Source organism: Phoxinus phoxinus, assembly GCF_949152265.1.
Source record: "Phoxinus phoxinus genome assembly, chromosome: 15".
NCBI lineage: Eukaryota > Metazoa > Chordata > Actinopteri > Cypriniformes > Leuciscidae > Phoxinus > Phoxinus phoxinus.
In genome coordinates, this window is record NC_136890.1 from 18,303,039 (window position 1) to 18,329,703 (window position 26,665).

Here is a 26,665-nt window from a genome sequence, read left to right on the forward strand (position 1 = left end):
TATCACACATGCAATTTGCAAACTTTGCACGAGAGTTACTAGTGAAGGAGTCTCAAACCACAGTCAATTATTCCCTGAAAGTAAAAACAAAAACTGACCGAGCTTTGGCATCTGACGCTGCATTAACGGCGAGATGAATCTATAAGCTGACAACGGTATATCAAATCTTAACTTACTGCCTTCATATTTCTCTTGTGAACCATACATTAAAAAAAGAGAGGCAGCAGCTATCGGCAATATCTCTGACTATCGTTGATAGTTGATACAATACTATTATGATGTTAAAAATTGCAATAATATCGTGTTAGAGTCTGGGGATATCTAGCCTATATAAATAAATAAATATTGTATGTACAGTACCGTTTAAAAGTTTTGTGTTCAGTACAATTTTGTAATGATTTTGAAAGAAGTCTTATGCTCACCAAGGCAGCATTTATTTGATCAAAAATACAGTAAAAACAGTAATATTGTGAAATATTATTAATTTAAAATCACTGTTCTACTTTTCTACTTTAGTTAAAACATTTTTAAGACAAAAGAAAAGCATTTATTAGAAAAATAAATCTATTGTAACATTATAAACATATTTCCTTTCTTTTTTGATCAACTGAATGTGTCCTTGCTGAATAAAAGTAGGCCTAATAGTATTAACGTCTGGTAAAACTTTTTAGTGACAAGTAAAATTGGTGATTCGCCAGGCACCGTGACTAGGCAAAAATGTTACATTTCATGCTTGAGCCCCATCCCATTCCCAAAATAATACTATCAGCCTAAATGATTTACTGTAAACATAAATGTTAAGCAAAAACAATGGCAGAAATCAGTTTTATGAGTAAGTACAGTGCGGCTCCCAGATTTGACTTCAAGCTGACCCCTGCTATAGAGTGAGCATTAAGAGGTGCTGACAGAGACTCAACACTAACACAACCCACCAATCCTTCAAATATGAGTCATGGCAGAGACGTTTGCACACACACACACACACACACACACACACACACACACACACACACACACAAAGAAACAGATGAATGGTTCAACACTCCTCTGCAGAGTGTATCACATACTGATAGCATACATCTATTACCTAGTAGGCCAAGGTTTCAAGGCCTGAGCGAAATAACAGGAAGCACATGTGGGACTAGAGTTTTTTATATGCTCTCTTTACCTCTTGACCGTGACATCGTTTGCTGTCAGGACTGTGCAGGATGAGGTCACATTATTAGGCGTGCGCTGCATGTGTATGCTCACATACGATTTATTACTACAATGAGGTCATCATAACACTCTGTGGACCCTGCCTATTAAAAAGGCACACGTGACGTGAAGTGAACTGAGGCTCCTTGCTCTTCTGAATAATAACTGGTTCTTGATTCCAAACTTGGATAAAAGCATTTGCTCCGATTCACAATAATAATTGTTTCGGCCCTCTAGTAACCAGGCAATCACAGCCAAAATGGCCAAAAAATGGTTTCAATGTGCTGAAAATTGACTCCTGTGTCTATCTTTGTTCTTTCTCTTTGGAAATGTGTGTCTCAGTGGAGTTAGTTACAGGAGCACTGGGATGGCACTATTTGTTTAGTCCTCTTCATCAGAGCGTGGTGAGGGTTTTGGAGTGCTGCCCGGTGCAGTCAGGCCGTTTGTGTTTGGGTAGCCTTGTGGAAACAGAGAGTGAGAATACACTGTGGTGTTTACTGTGATTAAAATGTAAAATAATATACAATATTTTTATTCTGAGAGTCAGTGATGGTTGTATTTCAAACCAGAACACAGCACAGTCACTTTCTGTACGTGAAAAAAAGCCCAGCCCACCCCAAAACCGTATTGGATCACAATCCTGCTTCTCGTGAATTAAACATCAAACGCAGATTAGGAGAGGTTCATTGGACGTTATATGAAAAATCCCTTAAGTTCCACAACTGTCCGGAAAATACAACTGAAAATACCAACTATTGGTTCTTAGTTTTAGTTTTCAGGGAGAACTTGTTTATTGTTCTGATTGACTAATTTTTGCAGAAGTTTCACTTTTATCATGGACAGAAAAATTGTTTGTCGCTGGAATCTTTTGCATATGGGGTCCTAAAGCTGTGAATGATAATAGTTTTCTCTACATTATCTACAGTACATGGTACTTGTACACAGTTTCTATTCAGCCTATGCAGCACTGTGCTGAGTAACTCCACCCACTGTGAAAACAGATTGGTCCAAAACCCTGCTACACATGACAGTACAGTACAACAACAGGTAGCCTATCTCAGGGGTTCCCAAACTTTTCCATGACAAGGCCCCCCAAATACCACGAGGTTCTGGCTCCTTTTGCAGGATGTGTTATTGAACCCATCGACAATACGGCAAATGTAGAAATAAATAAATAAAACATCTGTGAACATCAGATTATGTGATGGTGTTTGATACCAGCCAATCAGAAATATTATAGAGATGCACCGATTACATTTTTCTAGGCCGATTCCGATTTTTCATTGAGTTTGACCTGCCGATACAGATTTTAGCCGATTCCGATTGAATCTTAAATATTTAATTGATTTAATCTTCATTCTGACATAAAATCGGCATGTCAGACTGATTGGCTGGTCGCCTATCTCTGAAAGATTAGCATTAAAAGTATAGCCTAATGTTCAGATAGGCTATGCGGCAAATTATTATAATGCTATTTCATAACAATTCTCATAATAATATACAATTTTATTTTTTTTCTTCCAGCTTGCTGCGGCCCCCCCTGGCGCCCGGCCCCCATTTTGAAAACCCCTGGCCTATCTCCTTCACTGTTCTGATTGGCTGCGATTTTGTTACATTTTGTAGTAGAGTTGTGCACGAGTCCTTTAGTACCCGGATGTGACATCGACGATTGATCATGAAAACAGTGATCACGATAGTCGTGACTTTTAAAAAATATAATTTTTTGTCCCTGATTGGTTATTGCAGCATTTTGGGCGGTACCTGAGGTCTGATTGGTTAGCATTAGTAAGGACATTAATAAGTCATTGCTAAATAAAAGTATGAAATACATATTAAGTTCCTTCCAGAAAAAATAAAGTTACTGCCCAAAAACCTTTGAAGAAGGTTAAAAAAAGCAGACACAATTCAATCACAGTCACAGTTCCACTCCTGAAATCCCTATTCCACTTCATCTTTTATCTGAAACGCTACCAATTGCACAAGAACTTCAAACGCTGTGAAATGTCTCAACAACATCTTGCTCCATCAAAACCGCCAACAACACATCTGTTGGTAATCTTTAAACGCAATAAAATTAGTGAGCCCTTCCATTAGTTGTGGAAGCATCCAACACACATCTTCCCAAAGCACCAATCATTTTGAAATCACATTCACAGATATTTGAGAAAAATATTTTATACACAAACATAAACCACCATTGAACTCGACAAATACAGAAAGGGTTATTATGATACTCAGAAAGAACATACTGATAGAGGGAACATGAGGGACATCTTTTTCCCCACACACACTTTGAAACATCTCAGCAGGCCTTCAGTTTTCCTATATGTGAACATACACACACATTGCAACAGAAACCCTCCCACTGCTTCAGCTCCAGGAATGTGTTTTGTTTGGAGGCCTTTTTGGTGGTTTATTAGATCTTAAGAGGATGGCCTCCAAGAACTCCAACTTTTTCACTTGGGATGACTGTCCTGCTCAGAAGCCAAGGATCGAGAGCGGCCCAAACAGGCTGTAATTCTTATTGCATAAGTCTCTTTCCCCGGACACAATTGCAGTTGTGATAAATAGTTTGAGAAGACAACATTTTTCCACAAACGGAAAGGAAGGAAAGTGAATGAAAATGTCTTGCTCTGCATCAAAATCACTGAGGCAGTGTTCACTTTCTTAACGAAATCTATGATTAAAATTTTTCGTTGACTACCTTTTTTTTTTTCATGACCAAGACGAGATGACACCAACATCATTAAACGATTACTGTGACTATATCAACGTGCAATATCGTAGACAAAAAAGACAAGATTAAAATGAAGTTCAAAAAATAAAAACTTTACCAAAATCTATTTTTGTCGGAAAAAAAAGACAACAAAATATTACAGACTGTTCTTAACAATCCTCTACAAGCTTTCATTCTTTGTTGTTAGATGTGAAAATTTGAATTTAAATCCCCCAATCAGAGCTTATCTGTTAAAATTATAAATTTACAGCCCAGTGTTTTACTTAATATCGAGGTGTCCTTGAGCAAGACACCTAACCCCAGCTGCTCCCGACGAGCTGGATCGCCTTGCATGGCTGACACCGCCGTCGGTGTATGAATGAGTGAGTGAATGGGTGAATGTGAGGCAATATTGTAAAGCGCTTTGGTGGCCATTGGGTCTGTGAAAGCGCTATATAAATGCAGTCCATTTACCATTTAATATTTGCAATCTGGCAACCATACACTCTCTACACTGCAGAAGCGCAAATGATATGAAAATACGGATTTTAGTAGCACAATAAATGCCCTTAAATACAGGTGTAAACGGGGTCTAAAGCATTTTAAGTTTGTCCAATTTTGACCACACTTCAAGAGGTAGTGTAAACAATCATGTAGTCGAATGCATTCGAACAGCCACAAAAGACCACAGCTCTCCGCCTACTGACCTAATGCATAAACATTATGGGAAGCGCGCTAGCCAGACGGGATTTAAACTTTGTCGGCTGCCTAAGCTATGCTAAAAGTTCTACCGCCAGACCCGGAGATCGGCTGAATGGATTCGAAAACGGGAAAATTCAACTGTTTAACTCTAGGGGAGTTGGAAAATGAGCCTATACAAAAAAAGTGGAGTGTTCCTTTAATACCAGTCAGGTGTAAACAGGGCCTAAAATTTGACTAAACAAAAACAGGACAAGGTTGACTAAATGTGATAAAAACTATGAAGTAGCCTACATTAGACAAAGGACTAAAACTAAGACTAAATATAAAAATAGCTGACAAAATTAATTCACTCTGCATCAATTTATCCCAGCAAAAATGAACATCGAAAGTATTTAAACCAACTAACTACCGGTATGTCAATTAACCCTCTGGTGGTATTCACAAGGTCCTAGATCACGCAAGTTTCACAACTAACAACTTTCAAAACTGTTTCATAGAGTTTTTGAAAAAATACTTTTTTTTGCGGAAAGACGTTTCATCAGCTGAACAATCAGTATGTTGTCAAAAGGGGTGGTAAAGTATGATTTCACTTTTCTAACTTTAGTGAGTGAGAAATGTTGCTGTTTGAGCATAAACAACATCTGCAAAGTTACAACGCTCAAAGTTCAAAGCAAAGGAAGATACTTGCTTTTAAAGAAAAGGACTACAACAAACGGCTGGCATGGACTACACGACATTCCTCCGGGGTTAGTGACATCAGCAAGCCTAAAATGTACATAAACCCCGCCCCCGGGAACGCAGTCCATGTTGAAAAGAGGAAAAGTTGTTGTATAAGAGTACATTTGTGAGTCAGCTCAAACTTTAGCATCCATCTTTTCACATGCAAGATAGTAAACTCCACATCAGCAACATAAATTCATCAACTAACCATTCAGAGACGTCCTGTTGCATTCTGTGTTGTCACTTCTTCTTGAGTCTCTCCATCTTTGTCAGACAGAACAGTTTCTGTAATTTTAGTGTATCTGCGTGAGGTAATCCCAGCGAGCTCTTGAAACCCCGCCCTCTGCAGCAGCTCATTTGCATGTAAAGGGCCAGGCACAAAACGGTGTGTTTTTGCAAATCAGCAAATCCTCAAAAAGTGACAACTTTAACATTGCTATATAAAAATTTCCGTGGGGGTATTTTGTGCTAAAACTTCACACACACACACTCTGGGGATATAAGAGATTTATTTTACATCTTGAGAAAATTGCATTTTACCACAATGCTGTATTGATTCTATTCCTCACAGCCTCGTTTTCATTCATGTCAAAAAGTTAAATATGGCTCTACCCTGAGTGACTAAGGTCTTTTTGGAAGTTAAAATGAAATACAAAATAAGCATATTATATAAGCATATAATATATATATATATATATATATATATATATATATATATATATATTTATATATATATATTAAATAATAAATATTATTAATAGAAAATATAGTAAATTAATTTCATTAATATTAACTTATTGACCCGTCAATGATCAAATATAGGATACCGAATATAATCTGAACATCTGAAGGCATCTAACCATTCATAATAATGTACGTTGTCCCTCAGTAGGCAGCTAAACGTTAACTTACTATGGTTCGAAACACTATCTGTATGTTTACTCATTACATTGAATGACTGTTTTTATTGTAAATGTGTATGATTAAATTAAGAAGGAATCTACTAATGTAAACATTTCAGTGAACCGTTAGCAAGAAACACCGTTAGCTTGCTTTCTCAGATAAGTTAACGTTAGATCTGACAAATACCAGATATTGATGGCCATGACCCAACAGGGTTTGACTGGACAGTTCGAGAGCTGACCATCCCTACAAACGTGACATGTTTCACAACAGCATGAACAACACAAAATCTGTCTAAACACAAAAATATGACCAATCTGAAATCCACTTTCATCACTACAGTCCAGTGTTTACGGCATGGTTGTGAGTTTACAGGCTAACCGCTAATGCTAACAGGATGTGCTACTTAAACAGGATGCGAGGTGAAATAAATGTTTCATTTATTACCTTGGCTCCCTCCTTTTTGTCTGTACAAGCGCCCGTCAGGGTAGATATTCTTGGTAGTGTTCGAGGGTAGATAACAAAGGGTATTCCGGAGTTTTAGTTGTGGCATCGTTTCTGAGAGGCAGATAGCCGTTTCATGCTACACTGACGGCTGGCTGCCCACTGCAAAAACACAGCGCGACTGACAGACAGTAGACAAACACACAGTAGATCAGATCACCAGTCACACACACACACACACTCACCCTGCGCCCGCCTACCACATGTGTTTCAATATTACAGCTGTGCAGCATGAAATATTCATTATGTTAGCTGAAAACAACCAACTTTTGTTTTACAAATTGTACTGAGTTATGTTTTTTTTTTAAATCTATCGGTATTAACGTGTCATACTAATTCATATGCCTATCTATAAATCTGCAGCAGTAGTAGCCTAAAATGTGAGTTATGTACAAAGATGTGTACGTTGTGTTGTTCCAATCCCCTTCTATCTTGAATCTAATCTGTCTAATTTCTTCATAATTTTGACAATCATTCACTTGATTCTTTGTAATTTATGAGTCTTTGCAGATAAGCATGAATCACAAGTGCAACTGAAGATACAGCAGCATTAGTCATAATACACTTTGACATCATTGAAACAAAGCATACACTACTTAAGTTTATTGGTGTTTTATTCTTGTTATGCTGTCCAAAGCACACAAAACGAGTCAGACAAAGTCTTTCTGGATTACAAGTCTGATTAATACGATAGGCCTAATTGAGTCTTTCAATTAATAAGGTAGAAAATAAAGTCGAAAACCTAAAACTCTTCAAAACATTACATTTTTCTTTTTCTACAAATAGCCACTGAAAAGAGGGTTACAAAGTTTGCTGTCCGTATGATTTTTACAATAAACGGTAACAATTTAGAATAAGGTTTATTAGTTAACAACCTTAGTTAACTACCATAGTTAACATTAACTAAGAAAGTACTTCTTCATTATTATTAATCTTATTAATTTAAACATTTTCTAATACGTTATTAAAATCAAAAGTTGTATTTGTTAACATTAGTTAATGCACTGTGAACTAACATGAACAACTGTATTTGTATTAACTAACATTAACAAAGATTAATAAATACTGTAACAAATGTATTGCTCGTGGTTAGTTCATGTTAGTTAATACATTAATACTAATACATTAACTAATGAACATTATTGTAAAGTGTTAATTATTAAAATAAACTAAATTAATACTTTTATTCAGCAAGGATGCATTAAATGGATCAAAAGTGACAGTAAAGACATTTATAATTTCTATTTCAATTAATTTCTATTTCAAATAAATGCTGTTATTTTGAATTTTCTATTCATTAAAGAATCCTGAAAATTATCAAATGAATATATATTTTATGTCAGTTAATTGTTTATAAAGCATCAACAAAAACATGGGATTTGCAATTATCTTTTCAACCAACATCATGTTTATTATTCATCTACTTTGTACAGAATCACATTATGACCACACTTAAATAGATCTGCCATACAAGTGTAGCATTGTGCAGTTTGAGTCCAGTATAAACAATAAACGAAGACTATCGTTTCACAATAGAGCCTCAGAAGAGGAAGGAATGCTGAACGCAAACCACTGTGTCCTAACGTCTTCTGGGGAGTAATGCTATCTCTTTTCGAGGAACGTTTAATGTACTTGGCCATCGGTCAGATAAACACACAGAACAGTCAACGGCTCCGAGGAAACAAGAGGATGAAGGAGTTTATTGTGATCCATCTCTTTAATCCATCTCAACTGTGCAATACTTATCCATATACAGAACATTTCCTCATCATGGAGGTTGGGTTGTAAAATGGCAGCCAGGAATATCTTCATCAGTACAGTGTGTAATGGCCCAAATAAAAGAGAGAAAAGCGAGGAATGGCTATAGTTGTAATTCCAGAAGGACTTTGATAAAGGAAGTGCAGATTCCGGAACATACAATGGAATAAGAACAGAGAAAGGCAATGATCTTCAACACAATTACAGGAATGTCTCGGGTTTTCCTTACTCTAAAGGAAATACACAAGCGTAACTAAAGGTAATCTCTAAAGGAACATAAGTCATAAACAAATCAACATGCCTGCATGTTACATGACATCCTAACAATACACAACCTCTCCTTTGAACTGAACAACATAATACAGATATATGCACATTAGCCATTCAAAACTAAACAATTTACATACACACTTAACAGGGCAAGGTATTGGCACTGTTCAGGATCGCAAAGTGCTTGCAAGTTTTGTGAACAGCAAAAAAAAAAGAAGAGAAAAACAGATCCCAAACCATTAAACAAGAAAGATTTACAGTGTTTGAATTACGGTAAGTAAATTTTTGCTCTATAATAGGAGTGTAGTAGCAGTGATATCGCTGATGGAGAACTCCTATATTCATTTTAATATACAGTATTAAGTCCATCAGTTACGGTTAAGCATGTATGCATAACAATAACATGCAATGCCTTATATGATATAAAGATTTAAAACTAGTTTTACCATTTGTTTTCTAAGTTATGTGAGGTTTCCATTTAGAAAAGCACTGAAAGATTCAGTGTTCTAGTCCTATAATGTCATGTGTTATTACCCATGTGTACTGTATTGTTTTAATATAGGCTCAGTAATCCAATATTAAGTGGATTTATGTGACATAAAACAGGGAAATGTTTTCATAAACCGAACAATGTATTTTCTTGGGAATCTTAGGAGTGGTAGAAACTATAATTGTGCCACTGTATAGTTTCTTTTTGGTCATCATTAAGACCGCTACTATGTTGACCATAGTCACACATTGGTTAAAGAATCTCGCATCTGAATTCTCTGCGTTGTGTTTTATCCATCAGAAAAGGGCCATATAAATGTGTTCCTCATGATTTGAGTGTTCAGATGTTCCGTAGCCCTCGCCACGGGAAGACATAAATCATAGGTGAGCAGAATGTCAGATCAAATAAAACGGTCATGGAAAACTGGAATTTGTCATTCTTTATAAACCCACAGTGCTGAAAGGAACAAGACAAAACGCAAGAATAACATTGACCATCCAATGACCTACGAGAAAGCTTGGCACTCACCGTTCAGTCAGAAAAGTTACAATGGATGACAGTGAAAATAAACAACATCACCTGCATGTTGAATGTAACTTTAAGTGCTTGTAACAGTGAGTCCGTGAGAAGATATCAGGCCGGCTTGTCATTCTTCACTGTGAATTTCTCCAGAAATATCAACAGAATGCTACCGATGCCGTTGGGAATTCACTCCGCTTGGGAGATTTCAGTAGGTTGTTCATGCCCTCTATTGGTCACATGCTGAATCACTTCATTCCCAGGGCATTTCACACCACAATGCACCTGAGCTTCTCTTCAAACCTCTGTGGAGAAGAGCATACTCTGACGTTTACTATCTGGAGTAGGGATCGTCTCCAGCTGCAGGAAGTATAGTAATACCTGGACCTACAGAGATGAAGAGGAACAATCTGACCAACAGATCCAACCAATACATTTAGGACAGTTAAAACCAGAACTCTAGTATTCTAGAACTTAGTGTGCATGTGTTACCTGAGACATAACCTCAAAAGACCAGCTGTCATTCATAGAGATGGGCTGTGTGGGATTGGCTGGAATTTTACTGTCCTTCTCAGAAGGGCGAAGGAGGGTTGGGCCGAACACTGTGGCGAGATTGTGGAAGGACATCTTGTTGAAGCTCTCATTCTCAGCCACCCTGAGGGAAACAATCAAGAACGTTGGTTTCAGTTGTAGTGTGGGCCTAAAACAAATCTGACTCTTGGAAGTTATTCAAAGAACACAAGTACGGTAATACTATATCTGAAGAAAATGTGAATGGTGCAAAAAAAAAAAGGGCTGTCGGAGTCAACTTAAGCCGGGTTCACACTGTACACGTTGTGAATCCTAACATATTCCTCTGATCCTAGGCCAAAACCTAAAGTCCTTGACCGCTAGTTTGACATGTTCAACAACAGCTGATTAATGACCATTGCGTTAAATTTCTCTTCGAATTCTGGTATTGTCAAAAGTTTTTAGGCGCAGTTCTGCAGTGTGGCTTCTCCTACGTCAACCCTCAAATCAAAAACCAATAGGAGCGCAGAAAACGGTGAAGCAATTAGTGAGGCAACAAAAAATGACCACTGCCTCCACACACAAATCTTCCTTATTTTCCAGTAAAGTCATGATAAAATTAACGCTAAAGATTGTTTTTGTTTGCTAGGCACCATTTCTACCCCACATGTAAATGCAGCTCACGGTCACCGAACGCGATTGATGATGTAAAACCCCGGACGAGTCTTGTTGCATTTTTAACACGTCTTGACTTGACTGACATTAATGACAACCGAGATCCTACGGTGTGACTTGGCTAACAGCGGGGATCATGTTTATACAGTCTGACAAGCCACAGTCATAAAGGACTATTAGAAATCCTATAGTTTGCACCCGGCATGAAGACAAAAATAAACGTATTTAATTTATTCACTCAGTTAAATAAGTCTTTCTCATTATTAATGACTGGTATAAATTATGAGATTAATTGTGATTATTCAATTCTGTTGACAGCCCTAATTCACATATAGTTTGGTAAAAAAAAATGCACTGCTATGCAGTAGATAGTGTATTTTATGTGGTTTCTATGATATTATGGTTCCTAGATTGGGATCGGGTTTTTACAAGGATTCACTTAGGAATCATATTATTGAAATTGACTGATGGGACAATCTTCACCTCTTCAGATGGTCCAGCAGAAACAGGAAGGTCAGCAGGTTTGGTTCGGGTAGTGAGAGCAACAAGTTCAGCATACAGCTTTCCTTTGCAACACTGTCCGACAACGCTAAAGTAAATGGGAAAACAAAACAAAACAACAATAAATTATTAATGTGAACTGTTTTATATAAACTATTATTCATCATAACTTGAAAAACTCTCAACTAACCAATGCCTTCAGAGAAATTTGCATAGAGTTCATCGGTGAAGAGGGGCTCAGGAAGCTCTCTGAAGTAAAGCTTCAGTGTTCCAGCAATGGCATTCACGTCCATCTCGCTCATCATGACTGAAACGTCTTTATTGTCTGTTGAGACACAAAACATTCACATTTTTAGCCATATTAAAAATCATATCATATATTTTCATAATTTGATTTTGTTCATCCCTGCAAGAAGTGCTACGGTACTCACTGGCATCGAAGGCAGCTTTCAGGGCCTGGATGTCTGTGGCCACACCAGAGACACGATAGATGCCCACTTCCTCCATCCCTCTGCGCTCAATCTCCTCCACACACTGTCTCACAATGAGAGGCACTTTGGAGTGCTCCCGTCTGAGAGGAACAAACACACACAAGTCAACAACGAGCGTCTGGAAAATTAATGTTCGCTGTTTTTTTGTTGTCGTCGCCAGTATTAAAGCTGTAAATTCTATGACCACAGAAAATGATGGGAAATCTTTTGGCCCGTTTCTGGGATGTAAAAAAAAACAAGCATATTCAAAGAGCTTGTTTATTTGTTCACTATGAAAGGAAAATGACTTTATGGTATCAACGTTCTCACAGCCTATATTTAAACCTACATCTGCATTATCCTGACAGAGCATTCCAATATCAACATCATAATGAGGCCACCAGGGAAAATGAACATTTTGTCCAGCATAAATCCCTCTCAAAACTGTCATGTTTTTTTTTTTAAACGACTATTATTACAGAGCAATATTTCACCCTTATGCATTGCTGTTAAACTATGAAAAATGCATATCTGAGAGTCTAATTCCTAAATCCACAGTCCTGTTTTTATTGCAGTCCTCTGAGGGAAGCCCTTGGCAAACCCTTGCCTTTAATAATAATTTCTTCCTGTTTCTCAGGAAGTCCATAATGGGGTTGCTTTCTTTTTTTCCTTTCTGCTTTTAAAAACCCTTCTGATGAAGACCACCTTTCCTCCGCTTTATTAAAAGGAAGTGTTCCCCACTCCTTATTTTTATGAAACCTCATTTGAGTCAGGTGGGTCTATAAAAACACTCTAAGAAGGGTCCCTGTGTCTTCTAAATTATGGGAAACGTGGCTGATATCTGACTGGTGTTGCTCTTGGAGTGAGAGATGTGTGAGTGGAATGTGACTGCTTTTATTATTGAATCACGATGGACTTTTACAATACAATATAACTTTATTAATTTATAAATGATAGCGCACTCCGCTAGCCTTTTTGGCTTAAACTGCCATCTAGTGGTGAGAATGCAGTATTACTCAAAAACAAACGTTTCCAGTTATGAAATTATATAAAAATAAGGGGGATACAAAGTAAAAATAAGCAGTGTTTGGCTGGTCATGTGATCACAACATGAAAGCCCACATGAGGCGACCAGCTCCATGTAAAGAAAACATTTTTTTAGGCTTTTATTAGGCTACTGATATGACTGGAATAGTCTAATGTGATTGGACAATAAATAAATAAAAATCAAATACTATTAATTTATTTATACAAAAATTACTTTTTGAAATGAGGAAAAAACATTATATCCATTATATTAATACTGTGTTTTATATAATGTATATATATCAGTCATACACTGGATAGATTGATCTGTAGGCTGACTCACTTAATGACGGCCCCGATCTTGACCCCAAACACTCCGGACTGTTTCCTGGAGGGCATCCTCTTCAGACTGAACTCTCTGCTGGTAAACCGCATAGACAGCTTGACCTCAATCTGGAAAGAGTGATGAATGTGCACAACTTTTTTACAAAAACATCTCACTGATGAGAACAAAAGAGCTCTGTGCCCAATCTCACCTATCATATAATCATGAATTAAATCACTGTAAGCTGTGGGCATCAGCTTAAACTCAAGCCACATGACCAAGATAATCCATCATTGCTTCATACTGCTAAAACTTTATAGTAGACAAATGATTGTTAACTATTGATTGGAGGATGTAAGTAGATATAACCAGTGTGTGTGTCTATGTACAGTATATACAGTTGTGATCAGAATTATTGGCACCCCTGGTAAATATGATCAAAGATGGCTGTAAAAATAAATCTGCATTGTTTATCCTTTTGATCATTCATTCAAAACATTCGCAAAAATATAACCTTTCATTGAAGTAAAATAATTGAAAGTCTGTTTGTGTGTGTGTGTGTATGTGGGGATTTGGGAATTCATACATTATGAAATAAATGCTTTTCTCCAAAACACGTTGGCCATTATTATTGGCACCCCTAGAATTGTTAATGAGTAAAATATCTCTGAAGTATATTTCCCATTAATATTTAAAAAAAAATAGCACACCAGGGTAACTAGGAACATGAAATTGTCTAGCTATGACTTTCACAATATAAATATGAGGAAACTAGAGGTTATAAATATGAGGAAAGAGATTAGTTGAGTCTTGAAGAAAAAAATTCAAACCACCCCCTACATTATCCACATGTTGTTTGGGAGGGTTTTAAGACAAATCTTCCTCATTCATCCAATAACAAACTCCAGCATTTTCAGTTGTCAGACACGATTAGAACTTTAAAAGATTTAGAAAAAAAAATAAAAAATTGCCAGCACACAGGGATAAAAGGTACCCCATGGCCACAGTTAAATATACCGCTGGATCTTTAATGTTGTGGGCCTATTTTTTGCTGGAGGTCCTGGACTTCTTGTTCAGATACATGGTAGGATTCTAGCAAATATCAAAAAATAAAAAACAACAACTGACGGCTTCTGCTAGAAATCGTATAATGGGCCGTGTTTGGATCTTTAATCAGGAAAACTATCCAAAACAAACATCAAAATCAACACAAAAATGTGTCACTGAGAACAAAAGGAAGCTTCAGCCATGATGGTCAGTTCTCTGACCTGAACCCTATAGAAAATGAGTGTAGTGAACTGAAGAGAAGAAGCACCAACATGGATCTGGGAATCTGAAGGATCTGGAGAGATTCTGTATGGAAGGAATGGTCTCTGATCTCTTGTCAGTTGTTCTCCAAACTCATCAGGCATTATAGGAGAAAACTCAGAGCAGTTAACTATTCTTGGCAAAAGGAGGTTGCAAAAAGTATTTAATAACAGGGAGCCAATAATTATGGCCAACATGTTTTGGAGAAAAGCATTTATTTTATAATGTGATTTACCCCCCACTTTCAATTATTTTACTTTTAAAAAAAAAGGTTAAATTTACGGTATGTGAATTTTTTGAATGAAAGATCATAAGGATAAACAATGCACATTTATTTTTAAAGCCATCTTTGATCATATTTACCAGGGGTGCCCATAATTCTGACCACAACTGTGTACACACAAACACACGCACGCACACTCACACACACATGTTCAAAAGCTTAAGAAATTTACTTTTCTAAGCTTACTTTTATTCAGCAAGGATGCATTAAATTGATCAAAAGTGACTGATATTTCTATGTCAAATAGATGCTGTGCATTTGAACTTTGTATTCATCAAAGAAACTTTAAAAAACGTAGAACGGTTTACACAAAAATATTGAGCAGCACAACTGTTTTCAAAATGAATTATAATAAGAAATGTTTCTTAAGCATCAAATCATCATATTATAATGATTTCTAAAGGATCATGTGACCCTGAAGACTGGCGTAATAATGCTAAAAATTCAGCTTTGCCGTCACAAAATTTTTAAAATATATTAAAATAGTTATTTTCAATTGTAATAATATTTCACAATACTTGTCTTCAGTATTTTTAAATAAAATAAATGCAGCCTTAAACATGCAATATTACTTTCAAAAACATTAAAAAAAAAATCAATTGAACAGTAGTGTATTTATATAGAGAGTTGAAACTGTAATTTTAGCAATTTTAGTTATTATTCTGACAAATGAAATCTACTGAAATGTATCTGTTATACAGCATTAGGGAATAATAAATACAAAAACAATTGAAATATCTTACAAAATCTGCAAATAGACAAGTACCAACATATGGTTATATCATCATATATTTCACAGTTCTCTGCTATGACACAGCAAAATCCATTATATTTACTTCCCAGATATACACAGATGATCTCAATCAAAGTGTGCTGGCCTATTTAAATGTAAATGGACTTTTGAACATTTAATAAAGTGATTGCTCCTATTATTAGTAAAGGTGTTATTATTGTGCAGGATGAGCCACACTGACCCCATTCATGCTGATTACTGTCCTCTGCCAGTCTTTACCCTGCAGCGATTGAGGATCCAGCTGTGAAAATAGGGACAAATGTCAATCAAGAGGATAATCCTTATCTGAGTGCGACCCAAACGCAGTCACCTGCTAAAAATGGCAACTCCGTGATCACGCTACTGGAAAGTATCTATATTTCGCAAAATAAATAAATAAACAAATGAGCTGAGCCAGGACAAGTGACGATAGCTGTCCAGGCACAAAGTATGCACAATACTCTATTAATTTACACTCACAGGCAAAATCACTTAAAATAACAGAAATGCACAACCAAAAGAATATTATGATCTGAACAGTATCCCTTCTTTATGATATGTCCATCTTCCCTAGTCTTATGCCCAGTATTACATAACATCCACATAATCAGTTGTCAGTATCAATCCAGTGTCTCTAATACCAGATGTCAGTTTGTATTTATTGCGATCTGCTATGGTTGATGTGACAACATCATTTACCAGCTTGCTGCCAAAGGAAAGAACTGTATTGATTGGTCGGTTTTACTCATGCCAGCAAATCTGATTTATCTAATTTGAGAGGCAACTGGTGCACTAGAACATGGTGAAATGACAGCAACAATCAATGTCATATTCTGTACACAGATGTCCAGACAGCATTTTTCATCATCATACAAGAGTACATAATGATATGATATCAATATTGATAAGAAGAAATGTTTCTTGAGCAACAAATCAGCATATTAGAATGATTTCTGAAGGAAATGTGACACTGATGCTGAAAATTCAGCTTTGGCATCACAGTACCATCACATATATTCAAACAGAAAACAGTTATTGTCAATTGTAATAATATTTCACAATATTACTGTTTTTGATCAAATAAATTAAGTCCTGGTCAAGCATAAGAGGACGATACACTCATGCCAAATATTTCCCCATTGCATTATTATACATTATATTCAACATCACATATAGTAGAAACACAGAGGTGTGAAAGGTTCGTAGATTGACAACAACAGAGCATGAATGGAGCAGTTCTCGTCGCCAGACATTCGTCAAAGTCTGCAAATGTGTGTTTACAGGGCAATCAAATACTTGATTAGCATCTTATCAGCCTTCTCTAAAAACTCCCCTGACATGATCTTACATTGTATAATGCTTTGTATAATGCATAATATCATCCTCAGATTTGAAATGAAGCATGACCACACTTGTGGCTTCACTTTGGTTGTGGTTATAAGTTATTATTCTACATTCACATAATATTTTATACATTTGATAAATATATTCTTAATATTTTTTGTTTTTGTTGTTATGCTTGAGCGTATATATCCCCATATTAATAACAGTCTGAGTAATTCTGAGTCTTGAACTGTGAACTCTCAAGTTTTGGCTTTCTAAATATATGTTGGTTATGTGTCTATTTAGGATGACTTATTAGCAGCAACATTTTTATTTTGAGTATGTCATGTACACTTGCAGGGGGGGGGGGGGGGGCCCTGGTAGGGGTAATATAGTGCTGCCACTAAAACCATTTTTTTCTCACGGAAATTTTCATTTTGGGTGAACTATACACAATGCAGATGTCACTATCCACGATACATATTGTTGCATTTTTGTATTGTGATATATTCTTACACCCCTTGATGTTGATCTTGAGTTACGTTTATTCATAATAAAGCACGGTTATGTGTTTGATGATTTCTGAAGGATCATGTGACACTGAAGACTAAAAATTTTACTAAAAATGCAGCTTTGCGTCGCAGGAATAAATTATATTTGAAAATATATCACAACAGACAGACACCAGTTAATTTATATTGTAATAATACTATTACTTTTTTTACTGTATTTTTTATCAAATAAATGCAGCCTTGGTGAGATTAAGGATTTTTTAATGTTTTTGAAAGAAATCTCTTAATGTTTCCAAACTTTTGACAGGTCCTGTATATATAAATATATCTTGACCCCTGCAGCCCCTTGCTGCCCCCTGGAGGTATGAAAGCCCTGCTGTACACCAGGGTGTCTTATGTACCCATTCTCAAGCCTAAATAGTTTTCAAATCACAATTTCTGTTGTATAGTTTTACCAAAACAATGCACACCCTACTGTTTAACCGATGCCACAAAATACAGATCAAATAATTTTTTTCTTGCAATGACTGATGGTAAAATCCACACTTTACTATCTCAATTCCTAACCAGCCTGCTTAATAATATATCTCAAAGCAAGTTTCTCATTTCTAGAATTCCTCACACGAGGAGGTGAGTCTCCCGTTACCTTCTGCCTGAGGAGCGTGCTGCGAACTCTACCCCACAGTCGAGCCCCGGTGCTGGGACCTCTCCTGAGGCCAATATCCACCTCCTCTTCCTCCTCCTGTTTCTCCTCTTCCTCCACTTCACAGCTGCTAATGAGTTCTTCCTTCATCAGTTTACTGCTCACAGCCTTCATTCTACCACAATTCTCTTCACCATTCTGGATCTGGTCCTTATTGCCCATCTTACTCCGGCTCCTCAGAGGAAGCTACTGTTAATGACAAGCCGCAGCAGGATACAGGAACACGAATCCCTCCCCGCTCACAGAAGCACAGTCAAATTCAGATCTTCTAGCACAATTGCAGGCTTGCGTTCCATGTGATCCTGAAGCAGTGCGTGTTTTGGTATAACCGTTCTCATGCTGTTCCGGATGAACCTGTTGTTGTGAATCTTGTCTGCTATAGTCTTGAGTACACACACACACACACAGATCTCCCCTGACAGAGCTGTTCCACAGATGGAGCCCTGGGATTAACTACTGAATCTCCACCCACCCTGATGATTACGGCCCAGTGTGGCAGCTGACCTACCAACAATGTATTCAAGACAATTTCAAGTGTTTCGCTTGGTGTTTTTCTGGTTATAGCTCTGAAATGTGGGACTTCCAAAGTTTAGGACAGTATTAAGTTCTTCCAATCACTATTTATCTTGTTGTAACAATCGTATGAGTAGAAACTGAACCTTTTAACCCTATACAAACAGGTATAAAGGATCTCGGTTGGACTGTTTGAAGTAAACAACTATACAGTCTGTTGCCACAAAGGAAATGCGTATGGTTGCCATGGTAACAAATGGTCACGTGATTAAGACAAAAGCTTTCATTTGCTGATAGAGGCCCTCACACCTCCCGTCCGTAATGTCGCACCTGCCCCTTTGGGACTCTGTCAGCGTATCATGTCCCACTTTCTCTCTGGAGTGCTTCCAACTCTGACGACAATCCATAGTACAGTCCCTCTAATCCTTCTCCAGCACAACACCTAAGCAATTCCCCAAGGCCTTCCCTCTGCTGTTTTCTCTGGTGACATGACCACACCACCGCATTTGGCAGGATTATCTACCTGGACAACTTACCGGCTTTGTTCGGTTCATTGCATTAGGCATTAAAAATGTAAATGCTTAGTAACTAGCAGATTATACGTACACCGGCTTGTTTTATCCTGCGGATGCATGACTTGCATGACTATAAAATCAGTAATAAAAATAATCAACAATTTCATTGCCGATTATTTGGATTTGTGCACAGAGAAACGGTTACATCACTTTACAGAAGTTAAAACGCAGTTCTATGGGGGAAAAAACCCATATGAGGCCACAAAGCTTAGTTTCATGTTGACAGGACCTTCATTTTTTATCATTTAATGTAACACTAAGTGCAAATATCCCGTCTTGTTGGCAGAGGCTATTTACACTAACTTAGTCCACTGAGGTCTGGTTGGGTCAGACAAAATTACAGATGATGCTGCGTCGACACCAGGAGCAATAGTGTCCCCTATCCCCAATAGGTGAGTTTTGCCGAACTCGCTCTACTCCTTTTTCCCATCACATATCAGATCGGAAAGGCATTTGTTTTAAAAAAAAATGAAGAAAATATTTGAGACGTGGAAATAAAGTGTCTAACGTGCGTTTAATATTAAAGGGTAAGGGGTAGGTTGGGAGGGCTTTATTGTCCCAATAAGGCGGCATCCATTTAATAATTTGAATAATTATAATAATTTACACTGTTATTATTGCATACTGTTTAATGTACAATAATGTTAAAACAAATAGTATCTATTTGTAAGTAGCTAGTAGCTATATTTATAAGTATAGCATCTAACTACTATTTACACGTATTGCAAAGAAAATACTGCTCTTTTCACTTAGTGTAAATATAATATTTTGCCATTTAAATATTTCACTATTTGCACTTAGTGTAAATAGCCGGTGCCTTAATTGAATAACCTAATTAAATTTAATACATAATTTAACTTAAAGCTACACTGTGTAACTTTTTTAGTTTATTCTTAGCTAAAAACACTTAGTTCTTTCAAAAATATATGTGCTCATTAATGTATGTTTACTTCGTTCAAGTAATAAAGTATTCTCGTGAGTGTATAATATGCCATTGAAAATACATACGGGTGGGGGGTTCGAATGTCGGTCGCCATGTTGCCCCTCCATCTTGAAAGTACATTAGCCAAAGAGGGACATACCCGTTAATTCAAGCTTCGCCTTTCGCGTCTCCGCAATTCACTGGCACCCGCCCTGTTTTTATTTTTCCCTCTCCCTCGCACCTCCGTCACATCAGCTGATCTCTGCTCACGGAGAAAATGATATAGCCTACAATGTAAACGTTGCCTTACGCTAGTGATGTCGTACAATATACAGAATAACGATAGCACTGATAAAAGTTACTTTACTAAGATTAGCTTGCATTCGTCTGGGAACCTGATAGCTGAAGTTAGCAATGAAATGGTAAAAAAATAACGAAAACATAAAACTATTATTCATTTTACATAGATGTCATAACCTATATGTTAACTGACAAATTAAATTACTGCAAATTATAATAGTTTTCTAAAGTAACCTCATCACTTGAAGGAACACTCATGGACGAGGTCGAACTGGAAGCCATGTTAATCTTGGACTACATTGGCCACCGTAGGAGTTAAAACGAAATCGCAATTGAGAGGAACAGAAACTAATATTCACTGGATGGTCATATACCTTTTCGCCGCTAGAGGGGGGTAAAAATCACACAGTGTAGCTTTAATATTTAATATTTTGTTCTTAATTGGTCCTTGTGCTTTAAACTTGGACATTAAATACACTTTTATCTGATTAAATGATTAATCAAAGATATAATCAACAGATTAATCAATTAATAAACATTTTTTAGTTACAGTGTACTGAAATGTACTACTATTACAAAAAAGTACTGTGAAAGAAAACCTGAGAAATTCCGAAAATCTCAACAACGACTCACAATATAACTGCAGTGTTCAAAACAATAAACTGTTGACTGTCTGGTGTTTGTTGGTGAGATCAACCCTGGGCTCTGTGATCACTGCGAGGATCATGTGCAGTTCACCATCTCAAAGCTCCGTAAAATATTCAAGTATCATATAAAGGCATCCCTACATGTGATGAGTGGACATAATGAGCAAGCATACCTGAATCTGTCCCTTGGCCATGATGCGATCCATGTTCTCCCCATCATCCATGCACTGCTTGACCTTACTGTAACACAGCAGTCTGAGGGTCTGAGAGCCCTCCAGCTCAATCTCAAACTCCTGTGAAAAGAGAGTCAGCTTGCATTATAATGTCTTTTCATATTTAAAGCTGCAGGGTGTCATTTCTTCTCAAATAAAAGTAACTGTAACATATTTACTAATATAATTATTATATCTGCCTTTCTAACACTATATCGGTTTCTTTCTCATTGAATGTTTTTGCAGGTAAGTGTGTGCTGACGATGCGCTGCAGTTCTGACCTCATTCCAGTTTGGCTCTGTGGTGTCTCTGTACACACGAGTCTTTGCTTTGTTCACAAAGTAGCCGAAAGAGTCCACCTCTAGCGTACAGTACAGATCTGAGGTGAGGGAGAGAACAGACAACAAGCTGGTTACATAGAAAATATATATAAAACTGAAAGTTATTTTCTAGTTAGAGGTAAAAGTATTAGAAGAGGGATATATGAGCAAAATCACAAAATGTATAGCTTAGATATCAAATATATTCCATGATAGTTATTTTCTACGTTTTTTATGTATTTTAAAAAAAATAATTGACTGAATAAAAGGCTTTAATAAAATAAGAGAAAAAAGAGAGATATACTGTATATAAAAAAATAAGATCACGTAAATGAATAAGTCATCAAACACATCTTAACACTTTAGTTAATTAAAGCAAAAGAAACATTAAAATTACACTGAAATTAACACTATAAAACATATATTTATTTACACTACTGGAGTCGGTATGATTTTTATGTGACCTCTGTAACTCTCTTATGCTCACCAACACTGCATTTGTTTGATAAATAAATACAGTAAAAACCGTAATAGTGAAATAAAATTTCAGTGTCACATGATCCTTCAGAAATCATTCTAATAGGCTGATTCGGTGCTCAAGAAAACTGTCGTATTATCACAGTTGTGCTGCTTAATATTTTTGTGGAGAAAAAAACGTTTTTTTTTTTTTCAGGATTCATTGAGGAATAGAAACCTAAAAAGAATACTGTTTATTTGAAACATAAACCTTTCATAGAAATATCATTATGAAGGTCTTTACTTTGTCAGTCTTGTATTTGGTTCTGTCACTTTTGACCAATCTACTTTTCATTATAATTATTAATACACTGAATTATTTAATAAACACTGGCTTCAAATCGTGCCTAAGACCAGCCTTCACTGTAACACAGCCTCTATAAGGGCTTTTTTCTTAAATCGACCACTGTATGTGAAGAGCTTTTGGTTCATACAGTTCAACCCTACTCTACATTTAGGAAGATTCTAAAGGAGACAAAGGCTATAAGAAAGCAGAAACAATAAATGAGCGAGTTTCTTAAGCCAGGCAGCTATACAAAGAGAGACGGAAATTAACGATGGAAAGTCAGATTTAAGAAGGAACGGAGTGTTCCCTGTTAATCCCCCCGTTCCACAGCTGCTCATAGAGAACTCTGCCTGACAACAGCAGGGAGCATGTCAGGTGTTTTCATGCATGTGCGCACATATTAGGGAGGCATTCAATAATTTAATGATTACTGTGAGCCGGATTTCACTCCATCTAATTGCAACCGCCAAAAAAAACACACCGCTCCAGTCTCATAAACTAGGTGAGACATCGCGTGCCAGACAACTTACTCGAGCTCTGTTTCAGTCCTGTCGCAGAATGGACAATCACGTTCAAAAAGCCATACAGCCCCGTGGATTCATCATCTATTAGGGGGAAAAGCAATTAAAGTCATAACAAGTTTCAGGTACACTTGAAAGAAAGAAATGCAAATAGTTGTTAATGAAGCAAATAAAAAAGGCACTCACCTTCTTTATTGATTGTCAGAGGAACACTGTGAACCGTCTGTAGCTTCACGCAGGAGTTGGTGAGCATCTGCAACTCCAGCGAAGTCAAAGAAAAACTCTTGAAACCTGGTAGAAGACGTTCAAAAAATCAAGAGAGACTTGGTCAGTGAAGCCACCAACATCTGACTTTAACTAAGTCACTCTCTCTGAAGGAAAAGAGCGGTTTACGGAATCCCGCTGTGATTTTATTGGACGTAGGAAGGTTTCTGTGAGGAATAGCAGCGCTTACACTTTTTCTGCTGCTCCCGAATGATCTCCCTCCATTCTTCTCGCTCGTAATCGGACGAAATAAGGAATGTATAGCCCTTAAGTAAAGAAATAAAACACACAAGAAATAAGAACCTTTGCGAATGGCTTGTTTGAATTGTCAGTTTTAAACTTGGTGTGTTTGTGTTTTCTTTTTAGACACTATTACAGAATTCCAATCTTTGTTATTGTTCAGCTATCTGCCGTAACATGAAAACAGAAACAATATTAGTGCGAGTAATTGATGTCAGAATTTTAACAATGTGGGTAAACTATCCCTTTAAGTTTTCGAAAGTCTTAAAGACCTTTTAAGCAAATGCAAACACAGACTGCAGATTTTGGGTATTGATTCACCTTGCCATTCCTGTTACTGACTCTGAAGGCCATGCATGGAGAAATGAGTAGAAGCAGCGATTCCTGTTCACACAGTTTCTTCCTGAGGCGATCAAGGGCTTTACCTCCTTTACACACTCTCTGAACACGAGATGGGAAACAATTAACGCAAATCTGACTGTTTCCTGAAGAAAAAGCATTTCTAATGAATGCCTTCATCTAACCTTTTCTCTCTGGATCTCGTTCTTGATCTGGGAGATCTTGACCTTTATGGAATCGATCTCTTCCTCTGGTATCTGGGGGACCGGGGAGGACTCGGATTCATCAATGGTCTGAAAGGTTACGTCAGCTAGCGGGATATACCACTTACAGTCGTACTGCTGCCCCTTCCTGAACATTGGGAGACACAGAAAGCAGGGTGTCACATATGTGACAATGAAGATGAGGAGAAGAAAATTAAGTTTAATAAAGATTGACTTGCCCTCCGGTTTGTTTCTTCAATTTGGCGCAAAGCAGCAGGTCTGTGAAGAGGAAGACATGCCGAAGTTTCCGTGTCCCTTCTACCAACTCCACCATAAACTGGTCTCTGAGAAGCTGTCGATTCTTTAAAGACATTAGGATGACTTTAATATGCATGACAAAACTTTTAAAACAATAACTGTTATATTTCTATAAAATCGCAGATATAATCATAATAATAAAAACACAAGTACTAATAGACCCTTTTTATAGACTGTGATGAAGTGCTTCCATATCGTAAAGCTACTTTTTTTCCCCTCTTTTTTTCTCTTTTGACCAATGTTATCAATCTCTAATTTTTTTTCCCTGTTTTGTAAAGTCTCAGAAATGCTATTGTGCAATTCCTCTTATGCTATTGGAGCAAATTTGAATGAAAAAAAAAAACAGTTTCTGTTCACCACTATAAAAGTTTACCCAATGACGACTTCTGCTTCTGAACTCTGGAAATGTGAAAAGGGTCGTCAGATTTTTTTGCAAACCAAAAATAACCTCGACACACTTAGTTTCAACTGTTCAACAATAGTGCAACTGCTCATGTATCGTTTACTGCCCCATGAATCAGTGGCAGTCATTATTTTTTCCTGAGGCAGAAGGTCATTTAAAGTAGGTGAGGAGGAAAAGCAGCCAATGAGAGGCTCAGACTCATTCACTCAAATGGAGGCATGACACACTTAAGAAATTGCGCTATTGTGGGTGAGTCACGGGAGCTATTTTCATGATAATGATGGCAGCCTGAGGGGGTTTCGACCTCGTACATGCATGGCCTGATGGGATTTTTAAAAAGTGTGCTTGATGAGATGATTCACAAAAGGCAGATACTGTATGATGCTAATTACCTACTGTAAATCACATTAGAGAAGCATCCAAATTTAACCTTCAACGAAATGTACAACATATGTTCTACAAACAACAACAAAAAACACAAGTAGCTTATTGTCTTTAAAATTGAAAAAGCTCCTTACGAGATATTCCCAAAAATGTCCATCTAAGGTCAGTCTTTATAACTGGGTGTCTATTTGCATTCTTGAGTGACCGATTCCTCCCTAATTGAAGGGTGTGTGACATATGTGAAAGACATCTGCTCTTTCATGGACTAAACGTCTCTCTCTCTCTCTCTCTCTCTCTGTGTGTGTGTGTGTGTGTGTGTGTGTGTGTGTGTGTGTGTGTGTGTGTGTGTGTGTGTGTGTGTGTGTGTGTGTGTGTGTGTGTGTGTGTGTGTGTGTGTGCATTCAAAACATTGGCTCTGACCTGTGACCCTGGCTTCAGTGAGTGTGTGTTTATCCCTTATGTTTAAACTTGCATTTTTTTACATCAAGATTTGGCCCACGTGATACACGGGTACAGTATTGACTTTAGCCGCATTCAGAGACATCTGCTGAAACAGCCTAAGATGAGATGCAAAACATGGCCATGAACTGGAAATCCATCATCTCGCAAACAATAATTACACAGGACATGGACCAAGATGTCCTGTCATAAAGAAACGAAAATACAATATTTTCTTTCTGAACAGGCATTATCAGAGCTCTGAATGAAAATGTATATCGGTACATGCAATTAAATGTATCATATGTTTTTGGTAATGTTTTACCACTAAATCAATTGGACTTGGAATATAGTGCACAAAAGAAATAAGCTACGTTTATGGCACTTTTGTGCATTTGAGTCATTGTTGAAGCTTGAAAGCTTCAGTTATAATACACTGAAAGTGTAAAATGGATCTTTAAAGTTTCTTCTTTTGTGTTTTACGGGAAACATATTATATCCCTTTATTACAAATGTGTTTGTTGGATCCCAATTGAAATACAAAAGGATATTTTGGGTCTCTGGCAATGAGTCACAGTAACGATTAATGTTGAAAAATAATATTTTATGATGAACACTTTCTCGTAAGATTGTATAATGATGTTTTTATAATAGATTTCTTGCAAAGTTTCTTCATTTTAGTACAAATCTTTACTGGAAGAATGATTAATTGAGCTCCTTTGTTCTCCAGTTCATCTGTCAGACATTCTTTTAATCATTCAAATAATAAATAATCTCTATCTTAGAATTGAATCTCTGTATTTTCTGTAATAAAAATGCCTGGCATGTCCACAAGCCTACAATCAGAGAGTCACTTCCCACACAGTTTTCCAGTAATCTGCGAGGAAGTCTAGTACAAAGTCAACTGACTCACACAGCACAGAGGGGTCGGGGCAGTATGCAAGAGTGTGTGTGTGTTTGTGTTCATTCTGAATCTGGGAAGGGTGTTGAGACACTTCTCATTTCGCAAAAATGACCCTTGATAAATGAGGAAGGGGAACAGGAAGGCGGGAGACGATTATATTGTTGACGGGACCC

General features: G+C 37.0%; 2 protein-coding genes across 6 annotated transcripts in view; both read right to left on the bottom strand.

Annotated features, from left to right (window-relative positions):
- Positions 1-6,973, bottom strand: part of specc1la (sperm antigen with calponin homology and coiled-coil domains 1-like a) — a 33,062-nt gene extending 26,089 nt beyond the window's left edge. The window contains exon 1 of one of the 2 annotated variants that reach the window (XM_079637731.1): positions 6,686-6,973. The gene's annotated coding sequence lies outside the window, so the exon portion shown is untranslated. The remainder of the gene's footprint in view (positions 1-6,685) is intronic. The other variant, XM_079637730.1, reaches the window with a different exon arrangement.
- A 1,150-nt stretch (positions 6,974-8,123) lies between these two features.
- LOC307011910 (breakpoint cluster region protein) overlaps positions 8,124-26,665 on the bottom strand; it is a 56,689-nt gene continuing 38,147 nt past the window's right edge. For all 4 annotated transcript variants that reach the window (XM_079638005.1, XM_079638006.1, XM_079638004.1 and 1 more), the window contains 15 exons: positions 24,285-24,406; positions 24,028-24,193; positions 23,825-23,944; positions 23,454-23,529; positions 23,186-23,290; positions 23,009-23,083; positions 21,638-21,735; positions 21,318-21,437; positions 15,852-15,911; positions 13,305-13,414; positions 11,897-12,036; positions 11,656-11,790; positions 11,448-11,553; positions 10,272-10,434; positions 8,124-10,166 (listed from right to left, as the gene is read on the bottom strand). In XM_079638005.1, the coding sequence (XP_079494131.1) occupies positions 10,077-10,166; positions 10,272-10,434; positions 11,448-11,553; positions 11,656-11,790; positions 11,897-12,036; positions 13,305-13,414; positions 15,852-15,911; positions 21,318-21,437; positions 21,638-21,735; positions 23,009-23,083; positions 23,186-23,290; positions 23,454-23,529; positions 23,825-23,944; positions 24,028-24,193; positions 24,285-24,406 (1,686 nt within the window). In that variant the 3' untranslated portion in view covers positions 8,124-10,076. The remainder of the gene's footprint in view (positions 10,167-10,271; positions 10,435-11,447; positions 11,554-11,655; positions 11,791-11,896; positions 12,037-13,304; positions 13,415-15,851; positions 15,912-21,317; positions 21,438-21,637; positions 21,736-23,008; positions 23,084-23,185; positions 23,291-23,453; positions 23,530-23,824; positions 23,945-24,027; positions 24,194-24,284; positions 24,407-26,665) is intronic.